Raw genomic sequence first — 17,189 nt, forward strand, 5'->3', positions numbered from 1 at the left:
TCCAAGGACTGGAGTCATTGATGATCCCTCCTGGATTATTATTAGTGGTTCTAATCTTTCAGGTAGAAAATGAACAAAAATGACACCCTCTTTTCTCATATCTGTTGCTGATTTCTGTGAACTTTTCTTGTCAGGAGAAGAGTGCAAGGGAGATTTCCATAATCGAGTCATTCTTGGGCATGAGGGGAAAGAGGCCTGACAACTGTTTAATATTGCTGTTTGTTTAATTAGATATTGACATTGCTTACTCATTACTGACATAAAAAGCTGCAAATCCCATCAGACTAATGGCATCCTCATCTTCTTGGAGCCTTTCTCTGCTTTTACTCTGGTGGCCAGTGCAGAGAAGTCATTAAGTGAGTGTAGTTGTAACCTTGGTCCACAGGAAGATCCTTCCCAGCACCAAAACCTTAACTAGGTCTTGTAGGGTGCACATACCTGGTGATATTCTGTGCCTGGCATTCCTCAGTATCAGAGCAAAGCACACATTTGGGAAAGAAATGCCAGAAAAAGTGCATGTGTGGCTTGACATGGGATGTTTTACGCTATTAAAAACAACTGCATGGCTAAGATTTTCCATGTGACTGATGTTTTGGGGGTCTCTCAGTGCTTGGGTGCTGAATGGCTCTGGTATTTGGAAAATAACCAACAGTCTGCCTTTGAAAACTGTCCTGTTGCAAGTGTCTCATGCTGGGCTCCCTTATGGCTGTGTTTCCAACACTATGCAAGTCCCTTGAAGGTCACAACATGGAGCAAGTGTGGAATTTCCTTTAGAAATAAACATAATTGCTGACTGCGCTTGGCAATAGGGCATTAGTGGATGAGTTTGGTTGATTAATGGAGTTAGAACAAAGAAAATGTTTGAAAAAGGAAGAATACAAAATCATGACCAGCTTTTTTATTTGTCTGAAGAAGTTTCCCTGATACCAATGCTTTCATTAGATTAGCAGGGAGGTCTCTGTGTGCAGATAGTAGGAAAGTGTGAACCCACTGAAAGAACAGAATTTTTTTTCTCTTTTATTTTCTTCAAAAATTGGTTCAAACTGAGTTCAGAAAGAAGAAGAATTGAAGAAGAATATTAGGAAATGTTTCCTGATGTCATGGTGTAATAGAGCAGAAGAACATCTCATGTCTGTAATAGAAATGTTGCTTGTGTAATTTATAGAACTGTGCAAAGTAGGGGAGGGCAGAGTCCTTGGGCTAGCCCTGCAGGCAGCGTGGTCACCTCTTCCTCTCATGGTGATGTGATGCTACTAGTGCCAGAGCAGGTTTATAAAGGCAAAATCTACTTCATGCAACAGGATTGTGAATTGAAGTGAAATATACGAACAGGAGAAACTGTCAGAGTGCCACGGAGATGTCATTTAAACCACTGAACTGTGAAATGTGTATTTGCCTCCTCCTCTTCCCTACAGTGTCTTTCTGGATGGTCTGACAGTTAAGAAAACAATAGACCTGATTCTTATTTACAGCAACACCACTTTAACATGCTCTCACGATGCAGCAAAGACTTGAAATGAATGTAGCTGTAATATCAGTCTGCTTAAAGGTCTTCTCTATTGCCAGAGCTGAGTGAAGAGGCTTTAGGATAAATGAGATTGAGGCCTGGACTGTATAATAGTCCATTTGTACAGCTGACATGAGATGCCCCAAAGGGGAGTGCCTTGCACAGAGGTGACTGGGCCTTTCCAGACAAAGAGAGTAGTTAATGTTGGCTGCAGGGCTGATCACCCTTTAGTTTGATCTTAATGGGTGTAAAGCATGACTCTGTCCCTAAGAAAAAGGACTTTCACTGGGCTCTCTCAACATCCTTGTCCCTATTGCTAAGCTCTTTTAGAGGATTGCTTTGGGCCCCATGAGGTGTGTTGGCTCTGATGGGGATGGAGCTTCTTGCATGTGTGCTACTCCTTCCTCTGCTCTCCGCGGCTTCCCTTATCATTGCCTTGAAATTTGGGCTGACGGGAGGCTGTTTGCACTGCTTCATCTGTAGGCCATCACTGTCCTCAAATGACATGTGAAATCTTTGGTGCGAACAGAGTGTAGGCTGTAGAGTGTGTTTACACAGCTGATTCCTATGAATTACTCTGATTCCTTTGAGGTAAGGGGAAATCAAGGACTGTGGGCACATATGTGTGTGTGTGTGTGTGTGTGTGTGTGTGTGTGTGACTCCTAGACATGCTTTCAGGAATTCATTGAGAGTCAACACAGTACATTACTTCCCTGTCCCAGGCACAAAATGGGGGGCAATTGCCTTGCCTTGCCTGAGAGTCCCAATTCCTGGAGTAATTGTCTTGTTTCTCCCACTCCCTTCCTCATAGATTTCATAGAATCATAGAATAATAGAACTTAAGGGTTGGAATTTCCTCTTGTTTGCACTGTGCTTCTATCCTCCTGATATAAGCTGCAGTGGGGAGGCAGGCTTTTGTTTTGGGTTTCCTTCCCACGTGTTAATGCTCTCCTTGCTCTTTTCTCTCTCCTGCAGGTACCTGATCAATGTCACGTTTGAAGGCAGGAATTTGTCATTCAGTGAGGACGGATACCAGATGCATCCCAAGCTGGTGATCATCCTTTTGACCAAGGAGAGGAAGTGGGAGAGGGTAGGACATCTTTGGTACTTCTCAAACTGTGTCAGGGAAGAGGATAGAGGAAGGCTTCAGGCGAATAATCCACCCCCACCTTTTTGTACTTCTTATCAGGGGCTGGCAATCTGCTTCTTGCATCGTGGACCATTGGTATCTCCAATACCCAGGCTTCTGTCTTCTCTGTACAGGATGCCATTACATTCATCCACTAGCATGCATAAAAAATTCATCAACTTCCTATCTGTGTGACTGCTGAACATAAGTTTCCTGGCCCTTCAGAGAAGAGACCTCCTCTGTGCCATGAGTTTCAATGGCAGAGACAGAAAATATTTCTCTGGATGACTTGGAGGCAGTGAAGTTCCATATGCTAAATAACTATGATTGAGCTACAGCCACACTTTGTAATATATGCCAGTGTTAACTGTGCTTGATATATCTGCCCAGTGTCATTTGCAATGGGATGGTGCATTAAGTAGAATGTGAACATGAGATCATATCAAGTAGTTCAAAGATCCACATTTGCATATTTTGGAGTGATTTGCATGTAACCCAAAGCACCATTTTAGGAATGGTGTGGATTTCTGAGTTAGTGTGAAGTTCTGGTTGGTTTCACCTCCCACATAAATGTCCAGGCTCAGAACAAGCGCTCCCAAAGGGTTTCAGTTGAAGCAGAGAGGGTAGTTTGAGGGCTAAGAAAATGAGGTATAGAAAACTGATGGGGATAAGAAGTCAGAGCAAAAGCAAGGAGAATTCAGTAGAGCACTGAATAGATACAAAGCAAAACTTGGTCTGGATGTGATCATGTGTATGGTTTACAAAGCAAAATGTCCCTTTGTCCCACCAGGCACAGAAAGCCTTCTCTCCTTGGCTGCTTGTTCTCTGCATGGATTTGCAAGTGGCCTGCTTGGAGAAAGACAGGAAGAAATTGATGGGGAAATGAGAATGAAATAGGGAGCTGTAAGGAGAAGTGTATTCAGAAGTGGACTGGAGGAACAACTTTTGAAGGAGGCAGAAGAGCCAATGCATTAGTGCCTGGCAAGGCACTAAGGTCTCCCAGCAGTTGCAGGAGTTTGGGAAGAAGGCCCTAGCTTGTGCCTGGTTTCTAGGAGGACCTGTCCACCTCATGGTCTTGGCACTGTGCAGACCAGATGAAAGTGTATGGTCTGGGAGAGTCAGAGGAGGTCTTAGTGGGACAGGAGTGTGAGGAAACATGAGACATGGCGTTAGCATGTGTGGAAAACTCTTGGACATAGTTAGAGGCAGGCTGTCTGGATACTGCACAAGGGGTGGGCATGCAATGCTCAGGCTGCAGAGACTTCCTCTCAGGCTCTGTACATCACAAAACTTCACTAAAGCCTACCAGGCTAAGTCCAGGAGGATTTTTTCCTAGCTGGCACCAAATTTGTCTTCATGGGGGAAAACTCCATCATCAGAGCACAAAAATGAGACAGTAGCACCATGAATCCTGCTAGGGATTATTAGCAGGGCCGACTGTGGGGAATCTGTTGCTGGAATGCTTTGCAGTCTCTGAGGAGGCACAGCTAAATACAGTCCTGTTTTTATCTTGCCTGTCACATATATTACCCTGGCGCCCCCTCAGTGAAGACTTGGTGGCTTCCACGAGTGCTAAGAGAGGTTGTTCAGTCTGAGAGTGTATCCGTGGTCTTTCAGATGAACCAGACAATTAGTGGGAGAGATCCTGGTGATCTGGAGTATTGGAGTTAGACCTGTGACCTGCCTGAGCCTTGCTGTATGTGGGTACTAATTGGCATCTATTAAACCAAAATGATTCTTCATTTCATAAGAGCTAAGGCTGGACTGAAATAAGGCTATGAGGGACTATGGTATTAGTGGTAAGGAAAGCCTATAGTGCTTCCTGAACCCAAATGTTTTACCTTGAAGCAGGTGTTTCCCTCAATAGGAAGATCAGTTTCTTATAATCAGACTCTGAGCTGGTTGAATTTTACACTGGCAAGTTCTTTCTTGAAAGTACAGAAGTCATCTCCAACATGTTCTGATCACAGAAAAAAAACCTTCATACCTGGAACCTTATGCTCTTTTTCTGATTTTTTTTTCCACTCAGCAGAAATAAAAACATTAAAATATAAGTGTGAAACAGAGATCTTTGTAGCAAAGATCATAGTTTTGCTCCACGTTTGCAGAGAGTCAGGTAAAACAGTGTGCTGGCCCTTAACAACAGCTCCCAGACAATACCACAATACAAGCCAGAAATTATTTATATATTATTAGTGCATAATCCGAATCCCTTTGTAAGTGCATTGCTTTACAGTGTAAAATCATCCAAATTCTCATTCATTTTATGTAAATTAGCAAGTCCCTTTCTCCTGGCAATTTTTTGGCAAACACTCTGGCAGTAGGAGACAAGAGATGAAAGGCTGCTTTGGTCCAGTTGTGTGCATTCACTATAGCTCAGTCTTTAACTACATTGCTGCACACTTTTATCCATAATAAGATGCTATGCCTGGGAGGAACTTCAAGAGGTCATTTAGTCCCTCCCTGTGCCTGAGGGAGGGTTCAGCTAGACTGAAATTATTCCTGACAGATGTTTGTCTCACCTGTTCTGAGAGACCTTCACTGCTAGAAACTCCATGAAATCCTGAGGCAATGTCTTCTATGGCTTCTTTCTCCTTATCCTGCTAAGTTTTTCTAATGTCTAACCTAGATTTCCCTGGCTGCAGTTTAAGCCCAGTAGTACTTGGCATCTCCCTAATGGACACAAAGAATGGTTTATTCTCTTCCTCTTCTTATCTTCCCAATATGCGTTTGAAGGCTTCTATCATGTTGTCTCCCAGTCATCTCTGCTGTAGATTAAACAAGAATCTCTCCCAGTCTCTCCTGGTAGGTCATGTTTTCGAGTCCTCTGATTGTTTTTATTAGTCTTCTCTGGATTTAGTAATACAGTTTGCAGCTCTGTACAGCTTGTTGCAGTTGATTCTTGAAAGATGGCAAATAGATTGTGAGGGGGATGTCTCATGGAGTATAGATATATAAAGAAATGTTTTAAACCAGGTGTGAAGTCTTCCATATTCTAAGCAGCAAAAATGCAGACAGTGACTGAGCTGTTTCAGGATTTCAGGTCTGTGAAATCTTTTGCAATTTTGATTTTTCATCCCAATTTGGGAATAAATATCTTCAAAACCTCACCAGTTATTTCAGAACAGGAATTAATTTTCCAGAATTGCTACAGCTGCCCTCAGACTCTGATGATAATAAATCTCCTCACATGTCCTTCAGACAAACTGAAGCCTTGTAGGGCAGACAATCATGAAAGAACAAGGAGAGAAACTTTCTACAGAGGGGCAGTAACCTGTGCTCTTCTACTCTTTTAGCTATGCTTAACAATTCCTCATGATAAGCCAATGTGCTGCACTGCATTCGCTTCTCTATTCTCTGCTCCTTGGGCCAGAAGACTGCATGTCTCACTACCTTTTAATCAGCTAGTTAGTAGAGCTCTTTTCTTCACTGCTCAGACAGCGTAGGTGTGTTTTAGGTTCCTAGATGCCCCTTTTGTATTTATCATAGAGGTACAAGTATGCAGAAAGTGGTGAAAGAGACCTACCCTTATGCCCCATAAAGGGCCCTGCCTCAATGCAGTGATGGCCTGGGGCCAGAGGTCTTGCAAAGCGAGCCAGAGGCTCGGGACTACACTAGGTTTTATGTCAGTGGGTTGTGATGTTTTGTGTTGGAAGAGTTTTCAACTAGGATTTTTCTTCACTAGTTGCCTTTCTCCTCTGCTCTCCTATAATCCTACATACGATGAGGACTTGTTTCTGGGTTCATGATCCCTTTGTGAGAGCTAGCTAGTGCTGCTATTCCAGCTCTTGTTTACATCCTCCTTCTCCACTGAGCTGGTGCACAGCAGCCCTGCCCCATTCACACCCAGCTCCTCCTGTCTGCTTCCTCACTTTCCCCCAGCAAACCTGGGGATGGCACAAATGGTATGATGCCTGAGGCCCTCTTTGGGATTCTTTCTCTACTTTAATTTCTAGTGAGTTTTGCATCACTTCTATCACAACCAGGAGAGGTTGTGCTCAGCCCCTCCCTTTCGCTGGTGCTTCTCTGCCTCTTCCTTTACGTGTGTCAGTGGGGATTCAGAGCACCTTTCCATGAGGCTCATGACAGCAACTTCTTGTGCCACCCCAGAGAGCCCTTTGATTCACAGGTTCCCTGGGGCATTTCTTACCATTCATGCTCCATTAACTCCTCTTCCTGGCTGGACAAACAAAGCCCCAGGTGATGGGTTTGGTCAGGGTACCACTACAAGTCATCTTAGAGGACAGATGGGAAACATGCTGAAAGCCTCATTCTCCCTGCTGCATGTGCTAATCCTCTGCCCCTATCAACCTTCACCCCCCTCAGCAGATAAAATGTTTGTCTGCTGCTGCTCCTATAATTATCAGCGTTTGACTCTTAAACTCTTGAAAATCAATTAGCAGCATCTGTTCTGTTTCCTCTAGCCATCGGTGTGGCCATGATTACAAATGCACAAAAAGGCTGTTCTTTAGCCTGTACCCTTACAGCATTGCACACATTAGTGCTCCCTGGGAAGGGGAGCTGTCAGCTGCCTCAGTGACTTCCAATACTTACTAATGCTGCAACAAGGTGGAAAATGGTGCCGCTACTCTCTGCCACATGGATTTTCCAGAGTTGTGTCCAGTGTCGGTCATGCTCCTCATAAGGTGAGTTTATGAACTTGTGTGACCCTGTCCCCAGAATGGGACAGAGCAGTGTTATGACCGTCCATGCTTGGGAAGGGTTCCCTTGGGATGTGAGACAGAGCCACAGAAAGCAAAGAAGGATTTAGAAGAGAGAAATGGAAAAACAAGATTTCTCATAGCTAAAAAAAAGAGGAAAGGGGACAAGAGAAATCTTTGGATACCTAAATAATTGACATTATGGTCACTTGCTTTTCATGTCCACAGTACGCAAAAAGAAGAAGACATCTTGCTAAATTTTCAAGCAGAAAGATTTCAGTTAGATGTGTAGGGAGCTGTCTAATTGTTAGCATGGTGAGACATGGTGAGGCTCATTTGCTGGTAGAGGCTCATTTGCTGGAAGACACAGAAAAATATCCAACAGTGCAGGATCTCAATCTGTCTTGTCCTGCCTCAGAGCTGGTGGATACAGTAAGTGATCTCTTGTGGTTCTCTGCCAGCCTACATTTCTGTCATTAGGTGAGCAAGATGAACCTGAAGATATTCTCACAAAACCCACTTATCTGATACGAGAGAAAATCTGGATTATGGACAAGTTGATCAACAAAAACTTCAAGCGTGGTCCAGTGAGGGCATAATTTCTGCAAGCTTCTACCATATACCTTTCATACAAGCAGGGAGTTGGCACATGAAGGCTACCATGGATGGCTGCAAACAAAAGCCCTTGTGGAGGCACTTGTGACCTCCTGAAGTCTGTGGCTTTGGAGAGCTGATGAACAGCACAGAGACACTCAAGAGGCTGTAGCATTTGATGATGATGCAGCCTTCAAGGCTGATCTCAAGTCTTTCTGTGCTTTAAAAGAAATATTGACTGTCATTTCTTTGTGTGCTTCAATGTTCCAGTGGCAGAAGTAGCAGGGGAGAGGGGGAAGAGGACTCAAAATCTGATCAGTATTCTTGGCTTTTAGTAAGGGTCTGTGTGGTACTGAGCACTCTGTGAAGAATGGTATGAATCACATGTCTTTTATATTACTTAGCAGAAGGAAGGATTTAGATTTTTTTTAAATTTCCCTTTCTTAAAGAAGAAAAGCCTTCTTAAAGAAGGCTCTTTAAAAATAAGAGAGGAACAGGAATGTAAGGTTGTGAGGTGAAAACTGCAGCTGTACAAATCCAAGCATCTTTTCTGAAGGTCCTCCTCTGCCTTTGGAAAGATGACTAGATTGTTTGAGATAGTTTCTTCCCCGTATTGCCTGGTGCCCACCTAAGCAAGCCTTCATGATCACTCATATGTGCATGAACAAGCATGCTTGCCTGCATGGGGTTGAAGTTACTGCCTGTGGTCAGGTTCTGCTCTGTGTGTGGAGTTTTGGCTTCATGCCTGCATGTCCCTGGACTTCAATGAGGAGATGAATTTTTATTCCACCGACTCCTTTTACAGTGAGACAAGAGTGGATTGTTTTTGCCAATTAGTCTTGTATTGCTAATTTTGCTGTGTACATTGGGATTTATGACTCATTGTGCCTGAGGAGAAATGGCATAGGAGTTTGTTTAAACCTACTCAGAGTTAGTGACTGATTCTGTTCCCATAGAACCAGTTTATAGAAGGATATAGCTTCACTTAGGGCACATGAACTGTTCTGGATTTAAGCACATACGGCTAAATTAGAATGGGAGCCTGTATGTGCATTTTCCCCCTTATTTTAAAAGTTTTCTTTCTGGCCATTTCTCCAAGAGACCATAATCGGACAACAGGCTTGCATCAAAGAATGCATATTTTATTAATACCCCACTCCCATGTGAGTGTCCCCTAGATACCTGATCTAGGTCACATCTGATGGGTCTGTTGATGACCCTGATTCAATCAGACAACCAGATGGCTTTATTTGTGCACCTATGCTGCACCCACTGTCAGGATTTGGCCTGACTTCTCACAGTTGTCCAGTACCTAACTGTATGTATTTGTGGCTAATTATGGCCACAGTGACTGCTAAGGAGAAGGGCAGATGCAAGTGCCACACAAAGCTTTCCTAATCAGATGATAAATGGAACAATCTTTCTGAAAAAACCTCCTATATAAGTCTTGTGGACATGCTGGTCAAACAGTGTCTTTGCTGGATTACTGTGTCCTGCAATAATAAAGTAGTCTATCTCTCTGATCAAAGAGGACATGTTGGGTGTCTCCTCCTAACCACTGTATATTATGTCAGTATGAGCTGTTTGCTCGCTCTGGCTCTTGCTGAAGCGGCTCCTGACTTTGCTTGAATTTTGCAGTGTATTTGTATGATTCACGAGCCTGCAGAAAAATATTCTGGCTCTTGTCCACCAGACCCTACTCCTTGGCTACCAGAGGGAATTCTTGCATTGAAGCAATGACAGTTTCTTGGAGAGACCTTGTCCTCTTATGCAAATCAGATATTGGAATATTTGGAGATCTTTATTAAGCCCGGAGCTGTAGTTAGAATGCCTTCTATCACTTCTGTGCTGGTGTAGCTGATGAGGGTGATAGTAGCCATCTGACCTTTACTGGGATTGCCAACCTGACTACTTAGACAGGGCAACCCTGAGGATTGTGCCCAGTGTACTAATGTGATAACAACATCCAACCACATGAGAAGGCTGCTCTCACCTTGGTTGTATTCTGGATGAGAGCTCTAGTCTGGGGCTTTCTTCCAGCTGACTTGTTCATGCCATATAGCGAGAGGTGCCACTGTTCCCCCGTGCCGCATGAACATGTAGTCACCTCTTGCATGTCATCACTGCTGTCCCCAGCACCCAGTTATGGACTTGGGACTCTGCTCTGCAGGGAGCTGAGTGAACGCCAACAAGAAAGGTGGCTCCTGCCCCAAAGTGGTTATACTTTAATTAGAAGACAAAAGGCAGCAGATGGGTACAGATGGACCAACGGGGGAGTACAAGGGAACAATCAGACAACATTAGTCAGCATGGTAGGGAGCAGGCTTTACACATCAACTGCCTAACTCTTGTGAAGGCTTTGATAGGCAGAGGAGAATTATAACTGGTTTTGTGCAGGATTATGGAGCCTCATCAAGAGTGTGAAGGGCAAGCAGGGAAAAGCAGTAATGGTACTTTTTCCTGCTTGGAGAGATGTAGCTGAGAAGGTGCAACAGCTCAAAAATACCCAATGCTGCTGGAAAGTTTCCAGTCTTCTTAACATCTGAGGGGATAATCCTAATTTTATAGAGAACCAAAAAAAACTGTGGTAAGGCTACACCTTGCAATGCAGCATGAACTTCCAGTGCAGGGCTGGTGTGTTAGTCGAGTCACATTGCTTCTGGTCGAAACCCCTCCTGCATGCCAGCAGCTTGGAGGTTTTTATGGCATGTCAGATGCTGCTGTGTATCTGTGTCCCTTTCATTGTGAGCATTTCATTGATTATGGGAATGCCATATCTCAGCATGTTGACAATAAACATCCATATCTTAATTCAGGTGATAGCTGAGCTGCTGTGGGAAGATGAGCTTACAAGCATGGGTACAACAACTGCATATTCTTATTACCACACAGTGTCAGGGATCCTGAAACTATCATGTATCAGTATACATGATAACATCCCTGGTATCATGTATCGCTTCATCCCTGATCAGTCCACAGCATCTAAAAAAACCCAGGAAGGGTGGTTTGCTTTGATTAGAAATGGTCTTCAGGCCAGAACTCTTCTCTAATTTCAATCTGAGAACAAGAAAGACTTTTTACCCAAACTCCATGTACAAGTGAACTGACTGAAGTGGCTGAGGTCACTTCAGTTGTTCAGCCTGAAGAAGAGGAGACTGAGGGGAGACCTCATAGCAGTCTAGAGCTTCCTCACGGCAGGAAGCAGAGGGGCAGGTGCTGATCTCTTCTCTCTGTGACCAGTGACAGGACCCAAGGGAATGGCATGAAGCTCTGTCAGGAGAAATTTAGGTTAGATATTAGGAAAAGGTTCTTCAGCCAGAGGGTGATTGGACACTGGAACAGGCTCCTCAAGGAAATGGTCACAGCACCAAGCCTCACAGAGTTCAGAAAGTATTTGGACAACACTCTCAGGCACATGGTATGATTCTTGGGGTGGTCCTGTGCAGGGCCAGGAGCTGGACTTCGATGATCCTTGTAGGTTCCTTCCAACTCAGGATATTCTATGATTCTATGACTGTTTATCAACCCAACAGTATTTGCTCCATCTGTACTCCACTCAGGAGTGACATGAACAAGTTTTCTGTCCTCCAATAATGGATGGATATACAGCACAGCCACTTTTCACTTTCCCCTGCTTTGTCCGCAGTTGTATACTGGAAATCACTTCAGGGAGTCTGTAGCAGCGAGAAACCACACAGGTTGTCCCAGTGCCATTGGAAGAGGAAATTTATTTCCTGTTGCTTTTGGTGGCCAGACTGTGTGATGAAAAGGCAGCTGAGGAAAGCGTTGGGTGGCTTTAAGATTTGAAATGCATGAAGAGATGAGGGCAGAGAACGCAAGCAGTCTGGAATAAGCACGAGCACTAACTTCTGCTGAAGGAGACTCACAGTGAGTGAGCGTGCCCCCCAGTGCCTGGGGGTGTGTTTTCATCTGTTCAGTTGCATTTGCTTGAGACTGTCTCATGTCAATGACATCTTTGCTTGGCCTGTGAATCCTTTGCTTTTTCTATTTTTACATTATCTGAATGTTACTAACTGGAGGCTCTGTTTTCCTTTCATGGGGCTTGAGAAAAGGGAGGCGCTGCATATTCATAGGACCCTGTGTTCTTTCTTTTGCGTTTTTCTTTTTCTTCCTCCTCTTCCTCTTCTCCATTTGTTTTTCCTGGAGTAAAAGTCTGGCCACATTTGCTTCTGAATAAATTTGAAATAAGGTTTTCTTAACATGAAATTGCTCAGACTTCTGTTTTCCAGTAAGAAAGAGCTTGTTTGTTGTGTCTTTGCCTTGGTTTGTTTCTTTCCTGTGGTGTTGGTTCTGCCTAGTGTTTCTGTGCTTGCTCTCACATGCTCCTTGCTTTGGGTTTGAACCCTCATTGTATGTGGTTGACTTGGCTTGATGCTGACCTGCGTCTTGACATTATTTTTTACTAGACCAGGACAGTCTTTTCCCTTGTGTTTTTTTCTGCACTGTTACGTGTTATCTGCTGCTTTTCAAAGGTAATTCAGTGTTAAAACTGTGGTTATCGCTGGAGCTACTCTGTGCTTGAGTTACTCTCACTGCTCATGAACTCTGGCATGCGTTCAGTGTCATCAATTTGAGTGTACAATATGTTCGGTGTCGTTTGTTTTCCCTCTGCCTGAACTGTGTTTTCTCCGAGTCTGTAATTTTTTCAGACTGCCTTTGGTAATGTTAGATCCCAGCACCCACACTTTCATTGCCTTATAGTTGTATTTGAGTTTCTGTCACCATCCCTTGGCCTTTCTTCCTGGTGAAAGGACCTGGCATTTAGTAACCTGGGTTTATTTCTAAAATGTGCTGGGACTTGTGCCGTCTTCTGCTGAGTCAGCAGTTTGCCAGTCTTATTTAATTTCTTTCTGCTGGGCTAGCTGCATTTTGCAACGTCTCCCACCATGCCAAGCCTGGAAGGTTGTTTGACAGCCTTTTTCTTGCTCCTGTTTAAGCTTTCAACTTGGTCTGCATTTTGTGTTACACTTTCTGGTGCTTGTTTCCCTTAGGTTTATTTTCTCAGTTCCTGTACATGATAATGACTTACATTTTTATTGTTCCTTTCTTCAAGAAGGATCCTAAGCACTTTGCAAAATTAACATATGGGCAACATTTCACAATGGGTAACATTCAGCTGCTTGTGTGGTGGAATGGGGTTAGGCTGTTTAATTATGAAAACAGCGCTGCACAGCTGTGTAAGGTAAGAAAGAGAAGTCTCCAACAGGAGGCAAGAAATTTTTAATTAGACTCTGACCAATTTTGTCCAGAAAGTCTGGTTTTGGGGAAAATGACACAGATCATTAAATACCAAGAATGATAAGGCCTGTGTTCTTCCCTTTCCAGATCATAATGCCTGAGCCTCAGAAATATGGTGGGAGGAACAAATGAGTCTGTGAAGAAACATAGTTCAGGATCAATGAAAATATTAATTAATTTTGGCCAGATGGAGAGGATTTAATTTGGAAATTTTGTTGCTGTAAATGAAAACTGTCATTTTGGCGCTTTCATGTAGACTCAGAAAAGCCTTTAGATACCATTCACAGAGGTCATGTGGAGGAGGAAATGGCAGCATTTTCCCCCAGATCCCAGAGCCTCATTATCCAAACAGTAAGGACAGACTACTAGGCAGTGGAAAAACTGCATTCAAATCATTTCTGCCTGACTCAGAATGGAGGCTTAAACTGCGGTCTCTGTCACCTCTCGTGAGAGGTCTAGGCCTTGGGGCTGGATTTTATTTTGGTTTTTCTTATTTTTTTAATTGAAACTCCTTTGCCAGTGAGTACTCAAAGTGTCATTGCAAATGTATATTTGGACCCAAATTTCCACCACTTTTATTAATCATGTCTGATAAAGAACATGATTTTTTTGTGTGGATTAAGCACCTTTAATTAATTTTTTCTCTTTCTGTGTTGTTCAGACCTTGCTTTGAAAATCATTTTTTGCGCAACTTCATCTGAACACCATTTTGGTCAGTGCTGGAGCCTGCAGAGCTGGCCCTTACAACGCTGGAGAAACTGCACACTGCAATGTCAATGCTAATAGCTGTTGCAGATCGTTTTGTTCTCCCAATAGATCCACCCTAGTATTACGTAATCCTGTGGGTTTTGAGAAGAAATAGTCTTTGCTGGTAAATCAACTTATATTGGATGCAGCAGTGGACAGCAGAGGTGCACTGCAAGTTTTCCAGTCTAAACAGTGTCATATGACACTCTCACCATCGAAGCTGGGAGATCTGGAAATAATAGAAAGAGTCCATTGTGCAGGCTTCTGCCTGAGATCAGCTCCTGCATACCTAGTTCAACTGTTTGCTCTAAGCATCATCTGGGTGTTTTAAGTATTCAGGATTGTTCAGGTCACTTCTTTCAGGCGAGTGCTTTCCTCTTGTTCTTTTTTAGAAGTGGGAGCTATTTGCTTTCCTTCTTCGATGTGTGCTCATTTTCACCGAGGCCAGAGTTCTTTGTATTGCTGCATTAAATTATGTTTGCTTTGTAAAGACTGCTGGGGTTATGGCAGCATCTAATTTCTGTAGCTTTTCTGCCTTTAACAGGGGCTACCTGTGGACAGCTGCTTTTCTTGAGATTGTCCTGTGTATAGATCAGCCTGCATTTGTAGTTGACATCAGCTTCATACCCTGTTCCTTTTCCTACAGGTGACTGCTATTTGAGGTCTCAGCTTTCAGGATGGCTGAGGAATAGACTCATAGAGAACTCTTTGTGTCTGTATTTGTACAGTTATTCTCATCCATGCTCTGTCTCCTGTTTTGGTCCCAGAGTAAGTCCTCTGTGTGTATATATTTTCTTGCTCATTGCCCAGACACCTTGCTTCAGCCTGGGACTAATGGAGACACTGTCTTACAAATAAAGATTAAAAAAAGAGTAGAGTCTAGTGAAATTGGCACTAGGAACTTTCTCCATTAAGAAGTCCCCTGTCTCAAATGAATACCCTGAAGTAAGCCCACGGTTAATTATGCAATGTTACTTGAACTTTAGTTAAAACCTGTTTTCTCTGGCTAGCCTATGTCTTACTGGACCCTTGCCTGGTTGCTGAGAGCAGATTTTTCCCAAGTATGTATTTTTGCCAGATAGAGAGTATGATAATTCTCTGCAAGTGTTTGAAGGGAATAATCAATAAGAAAAGAAAGAACTTCTTTAAGACAATCCAAGTGAGTGTAATTAAAGAATAACGGGGAGGCAGGGGGTAGAGCAAAAGTTCATTTGGATTTAACATCAGAAAACTAACTGATGGACATACTGGGAGCCTGGTTGCTGTGGCTGTTGGCTATGGGACAGGACAGACAAAATGGGAGGGAGGTGGAGAGGAACTGACAGCAGAGACATCCACCAGATTTTTTATTTTCATTGTTCCGTGTCTGTCTGTTTGTTGCTCTGGAGGACAAGCAGCACAGATCCCCCAGGAGAAATCTTCCCTGTCCTGGATATGCTCTTCCCCCAGCAGCCCTGTCTGCCCTCCTATGAGCAATGTAGAAGAAATTTCCCTTTTTCTCTTGAGGGAAGGGGGCCCAGTTTGTGCCATGGCAGAGGGAGAGGGCTGAGAAGCCCCTGGCACCCTGAGGAGCCTGACTGGTCTCTGCACTGCCCGTTCCGCGCCTGTACGGGTGGAATTTTCCAGGAGCATCCGCCTCCACCACCACCATCGCTTTGCAAACACCAAGAAACGCAACTCATGAAAATGCATTCTTAGCACACAGCTGACATGGTCAACATCTGCTTTCCAAAGAGAGTGCTGTGAAAGATTTGAAATTGCTGCACTGTGGAAAAAAATGACTTGGGGTAATTATAGACACCTAACAATACTATTTAATTTCTTCTGCCATGTCTTTCCCACAGAGTGTATCTGGTAATGCTTCAGAGAAATGGATGATTCTGACAGAGAGCAGTGAAAGGTGTAGGTAAAGGAGGAAAATATTCTTCAGTTAGGATCTGAAATGAAGGAAACGTGAGTGGAGGATTAGATATTTTCAAGTCCTGCTCCAGAAAGGGGCACCTTTGCCTTTTTTTGTGCATTGCCTGTGGGAGGAGGTAGGGGATGTGGATGGTGAGGGAAGCTGAGGAAAACAGGACCTCCAAGCACAGACTCACGGAGGGGAGATTGGCACAGCCTCATAGGCAGCTGGGGTGCTACTTGGCCTCACTTCTGCTGAGCAGGCTCAGAGCTTGAGATCCCACAAAAAAGGGAGGTGAAATTTATAAGATTGGACCTGTGACCAGTAGCAAGACTGGCTCCTCCAGGAGGCAATTCAGAGGGCCTAAAAGTCAGACACCTGCTCAAAAGCACCTTTGCTTCCTCTGATACAGAGGGAGCCTGCAAAGACCAACCTCAGCAGGCTCAGATGAGGACAAGCCCGGGTCCCATCAAGTTCTCCTCTCTGCTTCAGAAGTGCTGTCACTCTGTTGGCACTGCAGTCCAGAGGTCCTGCATGGGCTGTGTGTGTCCACAGTCAAGATTACCTCCTGGCAGCACAGGGCCAACTCCAGTGATGAGAAGTGTGCACATTCCCTGAGGGCTGCTGCAGTGGAGAGGGCACTGCAGGGAGGCCTTCAGAAGAGGCTCAAGGGCCAAATAGGTGGACCCGTGTGAAGGTCAGAACATGGTTTAGGAGACACCCTCAGAGACTAAGTGGCACGTGTGAAGGGGGACAGTGGAGAGAAGAGTTGGGGAGCAGTGGTCAAAAGTGGAATTTGGGGATATTAGATGTCTATCCTAGCATCAGAATGGAGGCATCAAGGAGAGGGGGCCCTGGGGACTACTGAACCTTTCTGTAGAGCCCAGCAGCAGCAGGATTTTATGGGGGGCTGCTGTTTGGTTTGTCTTGCTATGAATCCAGAGTCAAAGCGGATTAAAAGGGATGCAAGGTGAAGATGAAACTCACGTCTCAAGCCCATGAGATGTTGTGTGCTACCTTTCTGCCCTTGTGCTGGGTGCTGTGTCTCACCTCAGTTGCCATCTGTGACAAGTACAGATATGCAGAGGTGAAGTGAAAGGCAGTGCAAGTTTTCTAAAGGGATGATAGAAGGTCAGCAAGAGACTTCAAGCTGAGGACTTTCTCAATTAGTGTGGCTTCTACCGGTAAATGATCCCATGAACGCAAGCTTTTAGTATAATGTCGATTAGAGAAATACACCAAAAGGGATAGAATTAAGATATTCATATTATGGAAGTGTGACTATTATTCTGGAAGAAGCACTGGTTAAGACTCATTTGTCCTGCTCATTGGGGCTTGTCTCAGTGATATGTAACCTGAAGGGCTGTTGATACTGATTTGCTACAATACTTA

At 44.0% G+C, this 17,189-nt stretch overlaps 1 protein-coding gene across 1 annotated transcript in view; it reads left to right on the forward strand.

Annotated features, from left to right (window-relative positions):
- GRIN2B (glutamate receptor, ionotropic, N-methyl D-aspartate 2B) overlaps positions 1–17,189 on the forward strand; it is a gene marked incomplete at its 5' end in the record, with an annotated part of 118,665 nt that overhangs the window by 39,049 nt on the left and 62,427 nt on the right. Inside the window, one exon of the mRNA XM_009076959.1 lies at positions 2,483–2,597. Within this exon, the coding sequence (XP_009075207.1) occupies positions 2,483–2,597 (115 nt within the window). The remainder of the gene's footprint in view (positions 1–2,482; positions 2,598–17,189) is intronic.

Source organism: Acanthisitta chloris, unplaced genomic scaffold (assembly GCF_000695815.1).
Source record: "Acanthisitta chloris isolate BGI_N310 unplaced genomic scaffold, ASM69581v1 scaffold5836, whole genome shotgun sequence".
In the NCBI taxonomy this organism is placed as follows: domain Eukaryota; kingdom Metazoa; phylum Chordata; class Aves; order Passeriformes; family Acanthisittidae; genus Acanthisitta; species Acanthisitta chloris.